The 17,686-nt window shown below is 46.0% G+C and overlaps 1 protein-coding gene across 1 annotated transcript in view; it reads left to right on the top strand.

Annotated features, from left to right (window-relative positions):
- Positions 1-859: 859 nt before the first annotated feature.
- The window catches only part of TSNAXIP1 (translin associated factor X interacting protein 1), a 164,870-nt gene continuing 148,043 nt past the window's right edge, over positions 860-17,686 (top strand). The window contains exon 1 of the mRNA XM_063437280.1: positions 860-1,022. Coding sequence (XP_063293350.1) covers positions 970-1,022 — 53 coding nt within the window. The 5' untranslated portion in view covers positions 860-969. The remainder of the gene's footprint in view (positions 1,023-17,686) is intronic.

Below are 17,686 nucleotides of genomic sequence, written 5' to 3' on the forward strand. Positions count from 1 at the left end.
TGGGTGTCTGGGCTACGATGGAATATATACAATTCTTTCCAGTTTCTTTCCCTCTGGCTATCAAATTGTGTGTTTGAATAACTAATATCGTGTTGACACAATTTTTAAAGGATTACTCCAAGCACCATGACCACTTCAGTGACTTAAAGTGGTCATGGTGCCTCTTACTGCATGGTTCATCTCGCTGAGTAACCTCCAATTGGTGTATTGCCTCACTCTGTGCTGGGGAAAGAAGGGAGGGCCTACAAATGCTGCTGCAGACATATACCCCAAAGAAAGATATACCTGCTTCCTTCGGGGTATATCTACTAAATTTTTTTTTTTTTTTTAAATCAAACAGCCTGGAGTATCTCTTTAATTATAACTGAATAGGGAAGGATGAGGTGAGGGTGAGAGGGTGTAATTGGCAGGGGGTGAATAGTATAAACCTCGAACGTCTACTGGGATTTTAAGTTAAAAGAAGAGAGATAGCTAGCTTCAGGGGAAGGGTTAATGTAGGCAAAGAAAGGGAAGCACGAGTCATCTAACTACATGGGAAGGATTGCTGCAGGTAATGCAAACAGAGGGTGGGGCACCAGAAATAAACGAGGTGAATGAGATGCCCACAGGACAACAGCTGATTTTGTATTCGGTTGGTGACTGCGTTAGTTTTTAACTCCTTATTTTGTCACCTGGACAACGCATTGTGCAGTGGCAATGTGATAGCTACTAGCACTGTGACTGGAATTTACCATGTTTGAGCTTTCAACAGGAACTAAACTATTGCAAAATAAGAAATGCCCAGTGTTACTGCTTTTTAAGCCGCATAGAGCCTTGGTACCAGTAGTTTGGTGACGTCAAAAGAAATTAGAACTTCCAGGGAGGGCGTAGAGTGGAAGAAACAGAAGGCTGTGGTGTTACGTCATTTCGGTTGCCGTGGAGACGGACTGTAAACAAGTCTGCTGAAGCGACAAGTGGATTATCGTCAGAATGATGGCTGATCATCGAATTGTCTCGCTCCCCCGTTTGCCTCCGGGAACTGGGTAATCTATAGCACACAATTTTGAAAGAAAATGGGATATATTGTATAATGTATGAATTGTGTCCTAACATTAGTCATGTTTTAGTTTATGTTGCTCAAGCTCTGTCATACACAGTAGCTAAGCACCCGACTGGTATTTATTAAAATCTTTGGAGTGCATAGCCAAAAAGACTGTGATATATATATCCACCTGAATTAAAGGAGTAGTTCATACACATTTAGTATAATGTGAGAGAGCATTGGTATTTAACTCCTTCTCTTCAACATGAAGGAATTATTCTACCATACATATCTGGGATTATTATTATTACTGGTATTTATATAGCGCCAGCTTATTCCGCAGCGCTTTACAATATATGGGGAATTTACCAAGTGAGACAATAACAAAATGTGACAGGAACAATAGATAGTTGAGAACCCTGCTCAAACAAGCTTACAGTCTAGAGGAGGTGGGGTATAAACACACAATAGGATATTAGTACTTATACCATAACATAATTCACCAGAGTCTCTTTTCCCCTAAAATATTTTCAGACTTTTAGAATGTAAATGAGAATCTGATAAAATGTATTAATTTGAAATCTATGACTATACTATATAATCCCCGTGCTGGTAACATTTTATTATAAATTTACTGTAATGTGAGAGTGGATTTTTTTTTTCTTTTTTTAAAGACAATACAACATTAAAGGGACACAATAGTCACCCAGACTACTTCAGCTCAATGAAGTGGTCTGGGTGCCAGGTCCCCCAGGTTTTAACCCTTTAGATGTAAACATAGCAGTTTCACTTACCCTCTTTAGTTATAGATGAATCTGTCAGGGTTATTTGCTAAAGTAAGAATTCAAATCGAATTTCAAATTTAAGGCCAGATTAGCCGAATTGAAAGCAAAGAGAATGTTTACTGTAAATTTAAAATTCTCTCTGAATTCACTTTGAATTCTTGCTTTAACTATTCATTGAATAACCCTGTAGGTGGGCGCCAGTGGAGATCTCTCCACACTATGCTCTGGATTTACTGGCTTTCTTTTCTCACTGCAGCTCTGATCTATATTTGCTTGCTTACATTTATATATGGTGATCGGTATGGTGCTATCTTCTTAACTTTGGTCAATAATAATAACCTTGGAATTTTTTGTTTATGATATTAGACTCACCTATATATTCCTTCACTGAGTAAGCAAGAGTACCTAAGATAGACAGGATTATTCAGTAAAGTGAGAATTCAAATTGGAATTAAAACTTAAGGCTAAAGTAGCTAAACTGAAGGCATAGCTGATTTATATATTTTTTTCGGATTCTGCTATCTTGACCTTAAATTTGAAATGAATGTAGAATTTTTTACTCTAGTGAATAAACTTGATTGTGTTGAAGAAATAATAGCAGGACTGTTTTATTGTAGTGGTGTTACAATTGGCATTGCAATTAATAATGCCAATTTGGGACACTGACTGGGATAATAAATGTAGCGGACTGTGTTTTGCTACTCATCATTTTTTATTGTTGGCTGTCCCTACCCTTAATAGTTGCAGTATTTTACACTATTTGCCACGGTTCGTTACTCAGAAGAAACAAGTAACAAGTAGTGATGTCGCGAACATAACATTTTCGGTTCGCGAACGGCGAACGCGAACTTCCGCAAACGTTCGCGAACCGGCGAACCAGACGAACCGCCATAGACTTCAATGGGCAGGCAAATTTTAAAACCCACAGGGACTCTTTCTGGCCACAATAGTGATGGAAAAGTTGTTTCAAGGGGACTAACACCTGGACTGTGGCATGCCGGAGGGGGGATCCATGGCAAAACTCCCATGGAAAATTACACAGTTGATTCAGAGTCTGGTTTTCCAATTTATGTTTTATTAGAGTTTGTACTTTCATGGTATATCTTTTCCATAATATGCATGTGATAGTAAAATTTAAACAGCAGTAAAATTACATCAACATCTTAACATTTTCCGTGCTGTGGTATAACGGTTATCGACATGACTAAATCTACTTTTAACGTCAGATTGTAATATTAATAACAGACATCTGTTGGGGATGCGCTCGAAAAGGTTTAAGTGGAGATTAGGTGAGTGTTCAGGCGGTGTCGGTTCTTTCGCTATTTGCGTCCCAGCTGGTCGTCCTTGCGGGGTCCGAGGGCATGTGTGCAGTTACTGTGTGGAGAGGTTTGAGAGTGTCTCTTGGTCAGTTTCGATATGTACATATGTTTCACCGGCCCCAGATTGCCACTGGGAGTACGCTGCGTTGCTGTGTCTTTTTCTTTGGAGTCTGGCCCGGCAGGATCTGGAAGGTGCAACTGGCAAAGGAATTCCTTTGGGTCGTCTTTAGAGGTCAGGGTGAGCGTCTGGTTTCCCTGTGGTACCTCCAGGGATCCATCTGCTCCCCACCTGTATCTGACTCCAGCGTCTCGTAGCTGTTTGGCCGCTGGTGCTAGCTGCCTCCTTTCCACAAGTACTGCGAATGGCAAGTCCCCATAGAGGGCCACCGTGCTGCCTTCCATTTGCACAGTGCCCAGGACTCTTGAACGGGACATGATTGCGGAGCGTATCACCATGTCCTTTGTGACCACTATGGTGTCTCTGGTTGCGTTTTCGGGAGCCGTCGCAGCCTTCCGCAGAGTCTGGTTTTAATCCATAAAGGGCATAAATCACCTAACATTCCTAAATCACAATGGATATGGATTGACACCTGACATATGACATATTGACACCTTGACATATGGATTGACACCTGTCCTCAGAGACCCAGATACACACTGACACAGAGCAGAATAGGGACTGTTCCCCCTACCTAGGGTCACTTGGCAGATATGGATTGACACCTGTCCTCAGGGACCCTGATACACACTGACACAGAGCAGAATAGGGACTGTTCTCCCTACATAGGGTCACCATTTTTAGCCCAAGGCAGCTCATCTCATCAGGCCTTTTTTAGTCAAATGTATCGCCCACTGTCAGTCCCTTCGGGATCCATCCCTCATTCATCTTAATAAAGGTGAGGTAATCTAGACTTTTTTGACCTAGGCGACTTCTCTTCTCAGTGACAATACCTCCTGCTGCACTGAAGGTCCTTTCTGACAGGACACTTGAAGCGGGGCAGGCAAGAAGTTCTATCGCAGATTGGGATAGCTCAGGCCACAGGTCAAGCCTGCACACCCAGTAGTCAAGGGGTTCATCGCTCCTCAGTGTCGATATCTGCAGTTAAGGCGAGGTAGTCTGCTACCTGTCGGTCGAGTCGTTCTCTGAGGGTGGATCCCGAAGGGCTGTGGCGATGCGTAGGACTTAAAAAGCTCCGCATGTCCTCCATCAACAACACGTCTTTAAAGCGTCCTGTCCTTGCCGGCGTGGTCGAGGGAGGAGGAGGATTACTTTCACCTCTTCTCCTGTTAGATTCCCGTTGTGCTGTGACATCACCCTTATACGCTGTGTAAAGCATACTTTTTAATTTATTTTGCAAATGCTGCATCCTTTCCGACTTCTTGTAATTTGGTAACATTTCAGCCACTTTCTGCTTATACCGGAGGTCTAGTAGCGTGGACACCCAGTACAGGTCGTTCTCCTTCAGCCTTTTTATACGAGGGTCCCTCAACAGGCACGACAGCATGAAAGACCCCATTTGCACAAGGTTGGATGCCGAGCTACTCATTTCCCGTTCCTCCTCCTCAGTGATCTCAATGAAGGTATGTTCTTCCCCCAGCCACGTACAACACCACGGGTACCAGATAGGTGACAACGAGCACCCTGGGATGCCTGTTGTGGTTGGTCTTCCTCCTCCTCCTCAAAGCCACATTCCTCCTCTGACTCCTCTTCCTCAAAATCGTCTTCCAGCATTGCCGCAGGTCCAGCAAGCGATGCTGATAAGGCTGTTTCTGGTGGTGATGGTGACCACAACTCTTCCTCTTCACGCTCATCTACGGCCTGATCCAGCACTCTTCGCAGGGCACGCTCCAGGAAGACATCAAATGGTATGATGTCGCTGATGGTGCCTTCGGTGCGACTGACTAGGTTTGTCACCTCCTCAAAAGGACGCATGAGCCTACAGGCATTGCGCATGAGCGTCCAGTAACGTGGCAAAAAAATCCCAGCTCCCCAGAGGCTGTCCTAGCACCCCGGTCATACAAATATTCATTAACGGCTTTTTCTTGTTGGAGCAGGCGGTCGAACATTAGAAATGTTGAATTCCAACGTGTCGGGCTGTCGCAAATCAAGCGCCTCACTGGCATGTTGTTTCGCTGCTGGATATCTGCAAAGTGCGCCACGGCCGTGTAGGAACGCCTGAAATGGCCACACACCTTCCTGGCCTGCTTCAGGACGTCCTGTAAGCCTGTGTACTTATGCACAAAGCGTTGTACGATCAGATTACACACATGTGCCATGCACGGCACATGTGTCAACTTGCCCAACTTTAATGCCGCCAACAAATTTGTTCCGTTGTCACAAACCACTTTGCCGATATCCAGTTGCTGCGGAGTCAGCCACTTTTCCACCTGTGCGTTCAGGGCGGACAGGAGTGCTTGTCCGGTGTGACTCTCTGCTTTCAAGTAAGTCAAACCCAAGACGGCGTGACACTGCCGTATCCGGGATGTGGAATAGTACCTGGGGAGCTGGGGGGTGCCGTTGATGTGGAGCAAGACGCAGCAGCAGAAGAGGACTCAGCCGAGGAGGTTATGGAAGAGGATGGAGTAGGAGGAGTAGAGGAGGTGGCAGCAGGCCTGCCTGCAAGTCGTGGCGGTGTCACCAACTCCTCTGCAGAGCCACGCATTCCATGCTTGGCAGCCGTCAGCAGGTATTACCCAATGCGCGGTGTAGGTGATATACCTGCCCTGACCATGCTTTGCAGACCAGGAATCAGTGGTCAGATAGACCCTTGCCCCAACACTGTGTGCCAGACATGCCATTACTTCCTTTTGCACAGGTTGGGGATTGTCTTTTGTGCAAAGAAATTTTGTCCGGGTACCTTCCACTGCGGTATCCCAATAGCCACAATTTTTTTGAACGCCTCAGACTCCACCAGCTTGTATGGTAAAAGCTGGCTGGCTAATAGTTCAGACAAGCCAGCTGTCAGACGCTGGGCAAGGGGGTGACTTTCTGACATTGGCTTCTTACGCTCAAACATGTCCTTGATAGACACCTGACTGTGGGCAGATGAGCGGGAACTGCTCAAGGCGAGAGACGGAGTGGCGGATGGTTGAGAGGGGGCAAGGAGGACAGCAGTGGTTGACGTGGCTGAAGATGCTGGATCAGGAGGAGGATGGCGGCTTTGAGTTTGTGTGCTGCTTGTACTCATGTGTTGATCCCATAGGCGTTTGTGATGTGCGATCATGTGCCTACGCAAAGCAGTTGTACCTAGGTGGGTGTTGGACTTCCCACGACTCAGTTTCTTTTGGCACAGGTTGCAAATGGCATCGCTGTTGTCAGAGGCAGACACACAAAAAAATGCCACACTGCTGAGCTCTGCAATGACAGCATTCTGGTGGTGGACACAGCATGCGTTGATTGGCGTGCTGTCGGGCTGACCCCGGGTGCCGATGCAGGCTGTCTGACTGTGCCACTAGCTCCTTGCGACGACCTCCCCCTGCTTCCAACTCGTCTCCTCCTCCTCTCTGTCTCCCCATCTTAACTTTCGCCCTGTTCTTCTTCTTGCCGAGCGGGCACCCACGTGACATCCATGGACGCATCATCATCATCTACTGCTTCACTTGTATCTGACAACTCAGCAAAGGAAGCAGCAGCGGGTACAACATCATCATCATCACACCGTACATCCATGTGTGTAATGCTGCCTGACTGAGACATATCCCTGTTATCTACATCCTCTGGCAATAATGGTTGCGCATCACTCATTTCTTCAAACGGAATCTGTAAATCTGACAGATAAAGTGAAGCGGCTGTGGTGCTAGTGTTGGTGGTGGCGGCAGGCGGGTGAGTGGTATCTTGAGAGGTGCCCGAAGCTAAGCTGGAGAAGGATGGTGCGTCAAGGTTCCGAGTGGAAGCTGTAGAAGATTGGGTGTCCTGTGTTAGCCAGTCAACTATGTCCTCAGAACTTTTCAAGTTCAGGGTACGTGGCCTCTGAAAATTGGGCATTATTCTAGGGCAAAAGGGAATCACAGCACCACGACCACGACGGCCCCTGAGGGGTGGCCTGCCTCTGCCTGTCATTTTTTTTTGTATTAGTGGCACGATGCGTGCAAGCTACTGTGATACCAGATATGAGTGGTAATGTGCACTGGCAGAGGTTGGCAGAGTACACGCTGTAGGCCTGACACACCCGCTTGAAGACAACTAACTGCTATTCAATCTATAACAGTGAAAAAAGGTTTTTGGTTTTAAGTGCACGCTATTGTGACACCAGATATGAGTGGCAATGTGCACTGGCAGAGGTTGGCAGAGTACACGCTGTAGGCCTGACACACCCGCTTGAAGACAAGTAACTGCTATTCAATCTATAACAGGGAAAAAAGTGTTTTGTTTTTAAATGCACGCTATTGTGACACCAGATATGAGTGGCAATGTGCACTTGCAGAGGTTGGCAGAATACACGCTGTAGGCCTGACACACCCGCTTGAAGACAAGTAACTGCTATTCAATCTATAACAGTGAAAAAAGTGTTTTATTTTTAAATGCACGCTATTGTGACACCAGATATGAGTGTCAATGTGCACTTGCAGAGGTTGGCAAAGTACACGCTGTAGGCCTGACACACCCGCTTGAAGACAAGTAACTGCTATTCAATCTATAACAGTGAAAAAAGTTTTTTGGGTTTTAAATGCACGCTATTGTGACACCAGATATGAGTGTCAATGTGCACTTGCAGAGGTTGGCAGAGTACACGCTGTAGGCCTGACACACCCGCTTGAAGACAACTAACTGCTATTCAATCTATAACAGTGAAAAAAGGTTTTTGGTTTTAAGTGCACGCTATTGTGACACCAGATATGAGTGGCAATGTGCACTGGCAGAGGTTGGCAGAGTACACGCTGTAGGCCTGACACACCCGCTTGAAGACAAGTAACTGCTATTCAATCTATAACAGTGAAAAAAGTGTTTTGTTTTTAAATGCACGCTATTGTGACACCAGATATGAGTGGCAATGTGCACTTGCAGAGGTTGGCAGAGTACACGCTGTAGGCCTGAAACACCCGCTTGAAGACAAGTAACTGCTATTCAATCTATAACAGTGAAAAAAGTGTTTTGTTTTTAAATGCACACTATTGTGACACCAGATATGAGTGGCAATGTGCACTGGCAGAGGTTGGCAGAGTACACGCTGTTGGCCTGACACACAGACGCTTGCAGACAACTAACTGCTATTCAATCTATTACAGTGAAAAAAAACGGTTTTGGGTTTTTAAATGCAAGCTATTGTGCCACCAGATATGAGTGGCACTGTGCACTGGCAGAGTACACGCTGTTGGCCTGACACACAGACACTTGCAGACAACTAACTGCTATTTAATCTATAACAGTGATTTTTTTTTTGTTTTTAAATGCACGCTATTGTGACACCAGATATGAGTGGCACTGTGCACTGGCAGAGGTTGGCAGAGTACACGCTGTAGGCCTGACACACAGACGCTTGCAGACAACTAACTGCTATTTAATCTATAACAGTGACATTTTTGGTTTTGTTTTTAAATGCACGCTATTGTGACACCAGATATGAGTGGCACTGTGCACTGGCAGAGGTTGGCAGAGTACACGCTGTAGGCCTGACACACAGACGCTTGCAGACAACTAACTGCTATTCAATCTATTACAGTGAAAACATTTTTTGGGTTTTTAAATGCAAGCTATTATGACACCAGATATGAGTGGTGGCACTGGGCCAGAGCCTGACACAGACTGATGTTCTAGCCCTAAAAAGGGCTTTTTGGGTTGCTGTCCTTACAGCAGAGATCAGATGAGTCCTTCAGGACTGTAGTGGACACTGAATACACTAGCCTAGCTATACATTTCCCTTTAAAATGAGCAGCAGCTACACTTTCCCTCCTCTATCTAAGAATGCAGCTTCAGAATGAATCTAAAATGGATGCTGTACAGGAGGTGGGAGGGTCTGGAAGGGAGGGTGTGCTGCTGATTGGCTGGAATGTGTCTGCTGACTGTGAGGCACAGGGTCAAAGTTTAGTCAATGATGACGAATAGGGGGCGGATCGAACCGCACATGTGTTCGCCCACCGTGGCAAATGCGAACACGCTATGTTCACCGGAAACTATTCGCCAGCGAACAGTTCGGTACATCACTAGTAACAAGCTATCTGTTGTATAATTCGTCTGGTTGTTCGGTAAGAATCTACTTTCAACCATCTTAAGTTGTACCATTCGAACGTGGCACTAATTAAACTCCCCTATCATTATTCACACTACCTTAATTGACAATCACACGAACGCCCTGGGTATTCCCTCGGTGGCCGCCGTTCGGCATACGAACACGTGGCGGCGGCCAACTTTCCATACGAGCGCACCAGCAGTGTTTGGTCGTCGAGTGTCTGGAACCCAAATCGGACACTCGACCACGCGAACACTGCAGATACCTCCATACTCCCACCCGTTCATGGGAAAACAAGGGAACAGAATGGCGTTCGGTGAAAGGAATCACACAAACAAGGGAAATCATACGAACGCAGGCAGGACCAATTATATTAAACATTTTCGTGCTTCTCACCTCACGAACGGAGACTGACCGCAAGGGCAAAACACATGGAACTGTCTTCGGCTTACATCTCGTGTGCAGTCGATAAAACTAAGACCTCCAGGAAATTCAATAACCCCTGAACCGATCTGGGTGATTTTTCAGTATGTTGCTCACCCAGATCAGGGCTATCAGGGGATATGATTTATATGTGTTTGATATCGTTTGGGAGTACATCTAAGAATTGGGGGAAAATGTGTGTTTAAACTGTACACATAATTAAGTTATCTCTCAGGCTAAGGGGAGGGAATATGTGTACTGTAACCAGCTAGTGATTGGATAATTTTCAAATTTTCTGTGGGTGTCTCCCTTGCATGGGAGAATTGTATAAAAGCAGAATATGTGGCATTAAAAATCACTTCTGCTCCTGATACTGAGTGTCGTCCATTTATTGGGAAAAGGTGATGGGAGCAGGGACATTTTAGCCGCGAGGCAAACAAGGCATTTGCCTTGGGCGGCATTTTCCAGGGGGCGGCAAAAAAAGCTGCCCCCAAATGCCCAGGGCAAATGCCTTGTTAGCCTTGCGGCTAACTAACATGCCGGGCTGGGCTGCTGGGCGGACGGCACGGGCGGGCAGCTGGCGAGGGAGCACTTCCTCTGAGCTGTCTGCTCAGCTCCCTCGCGCGCCGCAGAGTGAGGCTGGGAGCCGGAATATGACGTCAATTCCGGCTCCGCCTCCCAGCCTCACTCTGCGGCGCGCGAGGGAGCTGAGCAGACAGCTTAGAGGAAGTGCTCCCTCGCCAGCTGCCCGTCCGCCGGCCAATGCCGCCCGCCCAGCAGCCACTGCCCACCAGGGAGAAAGAGAACCCCCCAGCATTCCCAAAGGTAAGGAGGCTGGGGGGTTAAATTAAAAAAAAAAAAAGTGTTAATGTGAGTGAGTGAGTGTGTGTGTATGTCTGTTAGTGTGTCTGTGTATGTCTGTTTGTGTGTGTGTCTGTTAGTGTGTGTGTGTGTCTGTTAGTGATTGTGTCAGTGTGCGTCTGTTAGTGTATGTTTGTTAGTGTGTGTGTGTGTGTGTGTCTGTGTGTGTGTCTGTCTGTTAGTGTGCGTCTGTTAGTGTGTGTTTGTTTGTTAGTTTGTGTGTGTGTGTGTGTTTGTTAGTTTGTGTGTATGTCTGTTAGTGTGTGTGTCTGTTAGTGTGTTTGTTAGTGTGTGTGCGTGTTTCTGTTAGTGTGTGACTGTTAGTGTTTGTCTGTGTGTGTCAGTGAGTGAGTCTGTTAGTGAGTGTGTGTGTGTGTCTGTTAGTGAGTGTGTTTGTGTGTCTGTTAGTGTGTGTGTTTCTGTTAGCTAGTGTATGCGTATCTGTCAGTGAATGTGTGTGTGTATTTAGAAGGCGGGGTGGGGAGAAGTGTTGGGTGGGGGGTCGCGAGGGGGAGGAGGGGGCCTGAGGGCAGCACAAAACCAGAATGCACCACTGGATGGGAGATTCGTGGATTACTTTATTTACTGCTTATGCTGTTCTTCTTATGATAACCTAGTTGATCCTGAGTAACTATTGGAATACCAGTGTAGAAAAGTCTATGGTAAACTAGCGCTCCGCTACAATAAAAATGGCTAATTTCATATCTCTTCTCCTATTGCTGACAGAAAAGAGTGGTTGCAGCACTTGATACTTTGTATATAGCATACTAACTAACTTAACTTACTTTTTGTTACCAGATAAGTGTGTTATTTTCACTGGTATAAGACAGCCATGCTTGTTGGATCTCTACTTCTTATGTTTTTGAGCATAATCAGATTGAAAGCTTATCTATATATACCTGATTATGATCATTGGGTTATTGTACCAGCAGCAGGACAGGACTGGTAAGGAATTTCAAAATAATATGTACTATATACAATATATACTAAAAAATACCAAATAGGGAGCAGCCCTGGCTGCTCTACTGTTAATAGCTCATCTCCTGGGCAGTCGGATGAGGTATCAATATAATAGGATTAAGAGGAGATCTCTCTGGCCCCCTTTATCCCCATCCCGGCTCACATGCAGGCCCGTCGCTACCAGGCAGGCAAACCAAGCATAAGGCTGCAGCCGCCTGAGCGCCCTATAGAGAGCCTCAGGCAGCTGCAACACTCCTCTCTCGTCACCTCCCCTTCCCTGTAGCGTGGCCGAGCTCCTCTTCCTCCTGTCAGTCCGGCCGGTACCGCACGGCACAGGAGATTCAGTTTCCACTGAGGGCTCACTTCCTTTCAGTTCGTCCGGGAACAGGAAACTGAATCTCCTGTTACCGCGCGGTACCAGGCCTCACTGATAGCCAGGAGGAAGAGGAGCTCGGCCACGCTACAGGGAAGGGGAGGTGAGAACTGAGAAGAACATGGGGGGGGGGAGTAAAAAGAACATGGGTGAGTAAAAAAAACATGGGGTGGGGAGTAAAAAAACATAGGGAGGGGGAGGGGGTAGTAAAAAAAAACATGGGGAGAGTAAAAAAACATAAGGAAGTGGAGGGGGAGTAAAAAAAACATAGGGGGAGTAAAAAAAACATGGAGGGAGTAAAAAAACATAGGGGAAGTAAGAAGGACACAGGGAGGGGAGGGGGGGAGTTGTAAGAAGAACAAAGGGAGGGGGGAGGAGGAAGAAGAACATATGGAGGGGGGAGGAGTAAGAAGAACATGGGGCAGTAAGAAGAACATAGGGAGGGGGTGGGGGGAGCAGTAAGAATAATATGGGGGCAGTAAGAAGAACATAGGGAGGGGGAGGGGGAGCAGTAAGAAGAACATAGGGGGGAAGGAGTAACGGTTTGTGAGTTTAAGGAGTTTGTGAGAACTGAAAAATGTTAATGTGAGTGTGTGTGTGTGTTTTAAGTATATTGGATTTAGTTATTGCACTGTTTTAATGTATATTTGATTTTATGGTACAGTGGTGTTTTTTTGCAAATGTTCAATTGTTGAAAATGTTCAAAATTTTATGCACATTATATGCCACAGCAGTATTTGCACTGTAAACATTTTGTATTTATATAAAGTGTGGGTGGACTTAAACTGTATGGCTATGCTGTGGTTCCTGTAGGCTTTGAGTGCGTGTGGGGGGAGGATTGGGGGGCCTCCATGTCCATTTTGCTTGGGGCCCCCAAATTCCTTCAAACGGGCCTGCCCACATGTTGGTGTTGGGGGTGATAATAAGAATGACTGAGCAGCCATATTCATTTGTAAGAGAGCCATTTTTAAAGTCCCTTTCTAGGAATAGAGGGCAACACCTGTTATGAAAATTTCAGCACAGGAGTCAAAAAACGGGTCCTAGCGCAAGAATGTTTTTGGGCCCTGTAAGCTAGTTCGTACTCTCCCGAAACCCAAGCAGGTCATGAGAAAAAATCAATCGTTTTGTTGTTTGCATACCCAATGTCAGGGCCCCGCTCGCGGCGCCCAGGGAGGCTGAGCGTGGCAACCTCTCTCCTACCTTCGCCACGAGTGGCTTCCAGTGCCCGCATGTCGCCTGCTGTTGCTTCCCCTGGCGGCAAGTCGGATGCTGCATGCTCGCGTGCAATGTGTGTAAGTACAAGTAATTAGCCAATCAGGGTTAACCTAAGTGTATTTATACTTACCTTTCCCATGTCTACTTGCCCTGTTGTCGAATTCTGATAGCCCAATAGTGTGTGTATTCTGTTTGATTGTCTGGTTACTGAATCTTGGCTTGTCTCACCGTTTATCCTGCTTTCTCTGACCCTTGACCTTGGCTTGTCTAATCGTTGCTCTGTCTCTCCGTTTCCCTCTGACCTAGGCTTGTATTCTGACTTCTCTCTGTTTTCATAGCCCGGCCAGTATAAGGACCGGTACTGCAATTCCTGTGTCTGTGTTCTGTCAGCGTGTCTGGTTCCGGAGTTTGTGACTGTCACGGTGCCGTGGGTTTCTGTCGGCATGGCCGCACTGAAAAACAGTGGTCATGCTGACAGAAATAACAAATACTTACCTTAACCGCGGCAGATCAAAGCCCGACTTCCTTCCATCCCGGTTCCCGAGGTGTGCGGCATTAACAGAGACGCCGGCTGCTACGGTTCTGTTTTTTTTTTTATTCTTTATTTTTGTAGTGCGTACGATGGTAACAAATTCTTAAGAGGTACCCCAAAGGCATTCCTCTAGCGTAGTATACACAGTTAAAACATAAGGGTAAACAGTAGATCTTGCACATTTCTGGTAAGGAAGTTGACAGAATAGGTTTACGTTGTTTAGGTTCAAAAAGCAGCATAGATTCCATTTATATAAGACAATAAGTAGTACCAAGATTTTCATTGCGAAGTTTAGCAGTTTAAACAGTAACATTTTTGTTCAGTCCCTGGATAAAGACTGGTTATGAGACCTCGCTAGTTTGCAATAAACATGCTAGACTAGTTAGCTATGTGGCTACGTTATCTACATTTAAGCAGCTTGGTATTGGACAAAAAAAAAAAAAAAAAAAAGTTGCAAAAATAGTAACTGAACAGTAATGGTACATGTTGCCTGTGGTGCTGCGTGACCTGTAACTAAGTGTACAGGTTTGTATAGGGTGAATTTTATCCGTTACATCGATTCTGCTTGATCTATCGTTGCGTCGCCATAGGTCCCCCTAAGATGATAAGTTATGTGTAGTTATCTTGGTGTATCTAAGCATGTTCAACTCTGATTGTTGTACTACGGTCGCTTATTTCGTGTGAGTGAGTCTTAGTGGACGCTCTGGCGACACAGGTTCGTACCACACTACTCGCCAATGTATCCCTCATCCAGGACAATGTGGCTGGGTGTATTATGCGTGGACTTAGGTCTCTCTATCATGAAGTTGTCCTGTGTGCCTCATGGGTAATTGTACAATGTGTGTGTGGTCTGGGGGGGGGGGGGGGAATATACTAGTGGTATATGAGCAGGCCCTAGCTTAACGGTTGCTTTTGTGGGTATTGCGGTGTCCGGTTATTGTGTTATTGGTATGTGGGTCGTCGCCTGCGAGTTGGCCCTGCAACTTTAGGAGGTGTTACATGGGTGTGTGCCCCGCTAGGTACCCTAATTGGTGTTAAACCCTTGGTATACAAGTAATCATAGAACTGGTAAAATAAAAACATTGTTAACTCTGGTAATTTTTGTCAGCGGGCTGAGCAACAATCAAGTATGTCAAGTGTCCACTATCCGGATTTCTCTTCTCCTCGGTACAAAGGGTACGGTTCTGTTGGGGTCCCATGTATGGGAGCTGGTGGGCTTGTCAGCTGGCTCTGGTCTCTGTGGGAGCTTCAGCGCCTTGAGGAAAGAGTCCGCCTCCTGGGTGGAGGTGAGATGCAGGGTAGTGCCATTGTGATCCACAGACAAGGTTTTGGGCGTTGTCCAACAGTAGATTATCTTGGCGTCTTGAAGGCGATGGGTCACTGGGCATAGGTTTCGTCTCCATTGGAGTGTGGATCGTGTTAAGTCTTGGTAAAAGGCAAGACTTGCAGATTCAAAGTCCAGTGGCGTCTTGCCCTTTAGAGCTGCAAAGATGGTGTTTCTGTACGCCTGTGTGTGGCACCTGACGATTACATCCCTGGTTGCTTGGGGGAGTGCCTGTGGTGATTTGCGGATGCGAAACATCTCTGTGATGGCCAGTTTTTTGGCCTGTGCGTGAGGCAATATGGTGCTTACCAGTCGCCTGAGGTAATGCGGCAACTCTGACTGGCTGACGTCGTTGGGGATTCCCCTGATTTTTACATTGCATTTGCGGCTCCTCTCCTTTGTTGCCTCTAGTTTGTTGAGCAGAGTTGAGTGAGAGGACTTAATTTGTGATACCGTGTCTTTAAGGCCTTTTATTTCTTGTTATATGTCGTTTATATTTTCCTCTGAGGCTTTTACGCGATCCGTGACCGCTTGGACTTCCGTTTTTATTATGGCCATGTCTGCCGCTGCCATTCGTTTTAGTTCCAGTAATAGGTTTTTAATGTCCAGTTTGGTGGCTGGTGTTAGCGCATCTGGGTCAGCATGTGTGTCATGGGGTGGTTGCTGGTCCAGTGTATCTCCCTCGGCATGATCCGAGCATGTGGAGTTAGTCTCTGGGTCAGGCGTGGCCGCCATCTTTGGGCCCGCCGGGCGCTGGAGCATGGCGCTAATGTCATGGGTATCTTTGCACGCACCTGCCGCCGTCCGCTGGGATTTTCTTCCCATGGTGTCCGGGTCGGTATGTTTGTTCTCTGCTGGCTGTGCGGGTATGGAGAGTGCCGCATTGTATAGCGCCGTTTCGAGGGCCCTATAATCTGCGTAGGCATTGGCTTTGCGGCGGACTTTCCGACCCATCTGCTAGAATGTAAAGGGCATCAGTCGGGTGTCTGCTGTGCTCTCTCGGTCTGCCTGCTGGGTTTCAGAGGTATGTGGGCTCTTTTAGTTTTATTTTCTCGTCGTTTTTGTTTTGTTTTGGCCGGAGCTCCCCGCGTGTGCGACCACTTGGTTCCATGGCTAAGCTCAGCCCCCCACCTACGGTTCTGTTTTTAATAAAGAAATAGCCTTTGCCCATATCAAAGATGGCGCTAAGAACCTTAAAGGGACAGGTCTTAGGTGTGATGGATACGTCCTCTGGTAATGACCAAAGTAGATTCCTCCTTGACATCACCGCCCTTTGCAACAATAAAAGCTTTCATGTAAAGCCCTGATGGACACAGGTGCGGTGGGAAACTTTATTGACATGTATTTTGTTAAAAAACATTTCATACCTATCAAGGAGAGATCATCTCCTGTAGCCGTTGAGGCTATTGACGGGAGACCTCTCTCTCAACCCTTGATTACCCATGAAACCATGCCTATTAGCATTAGTATAGGAGCTTTACACAAGGAAAGCCTAACATTTCAGATAATTGCTTCCCCTTCATGTCCCATCATATTAGGATTTCCATAGCTCATCAAGCACAACCCTCATATTGACTGGGCTAAGGCCGAAATACTGTAATGGGGTAAAGACTGTACTGAGAGATGCATGTTACCCATTACTAAGAGAGTGGGCATCGTCACTTTGCCTACTGCAAACCTCAGACCTCTGAAGTTCCCATACAGTACTGGGAGGTTAAAGAGGCATTCAGTAAGAGTCAGACCAATATTCTACCTCCTCACTGATCGTATGATTGCTCCATAGATCTGCTACCAGGCGCTATGCCTCCTAAGGGGGCAGTATATGCCTTATCCCCACAGGAGAGTAGAATCATGGAAGAGTGTTTTAGATCAAAAAATGAAGATGAAAACTTTGATTATTTGTCTATCTACTCCTTCCAAATTGATTAATTCATGCGTGCACGCTTTCCCTAGAAGTAATTCACACCGGAGACAAAGTTTCTGATCAGTGAAAAACCTGAGGAATGCCTTTATTCCCTGGAGTGGGAGCTCCTTTTAAAGCAGAAATACGTCATGTACAGAGTCACAGTTAAACATACAGTATACATTCAACAATTGGTTAACAGTCTAAGGGGTCTTGTCTAAACCCACCCTACAGGATGTGATGTCATCATTACAGAGTTCTCCCACCCATATTCCAGCTCCATCTTGGTTACACGATGGGAGGGGGAGTGAGTAGTTTATTTCAGTTACTTTAACAGTGATTCTCCATTTTGTTACAGTGGCATATAGCTGTTAACTGGCACAAAGGAAGTGGGGGAGGAGTTAGTAAAGGAAGCTGTTCTTTTAACACAGGAATTTGTTACACGAGGCTTGCTCGATTGGATGGGGGAGGGTAGCCTGATGGGAGGATTTTACAGAGGAAATAGTTACTGAGCACACATGTGTAAGACATTATTAACCTCTTACAAGGATATTAGGGAATGTGTGACAAATAAGACACAAATGTATAATAGTAAAAAAGACATTTTAGTATTTTATCCATAACAAGAGTATATCAAAGATTCCTTAACTAAAGACCACATACGAAAGTCATCCTCGCCTGCTGGAGCAGGGTTCTTTTTTGTATCCAAAAAAGATGGAGAATTATGCCCAGGCATCGATTACAGGATTACAGGGCATTAAACAAGATCACCATAAAAAATGCCTATCCTATTCCCCTTATCT

This window comes from Pelobates fuscus, chromosome 12 (genome assembly GCF_036172605.1).
Source record: "Pelobates fuscus isolate aPelFus1 chromosome 12, aPelFus1.pri, whole genome shotgun sequence".
Classification (NCBI taxonomy): domain Eukaryota; kingdom Metazoa; phylum Chordata; class Amphibia; order Anura; family Pelobatidae; genus Pelobates; species Pelobates fuscus.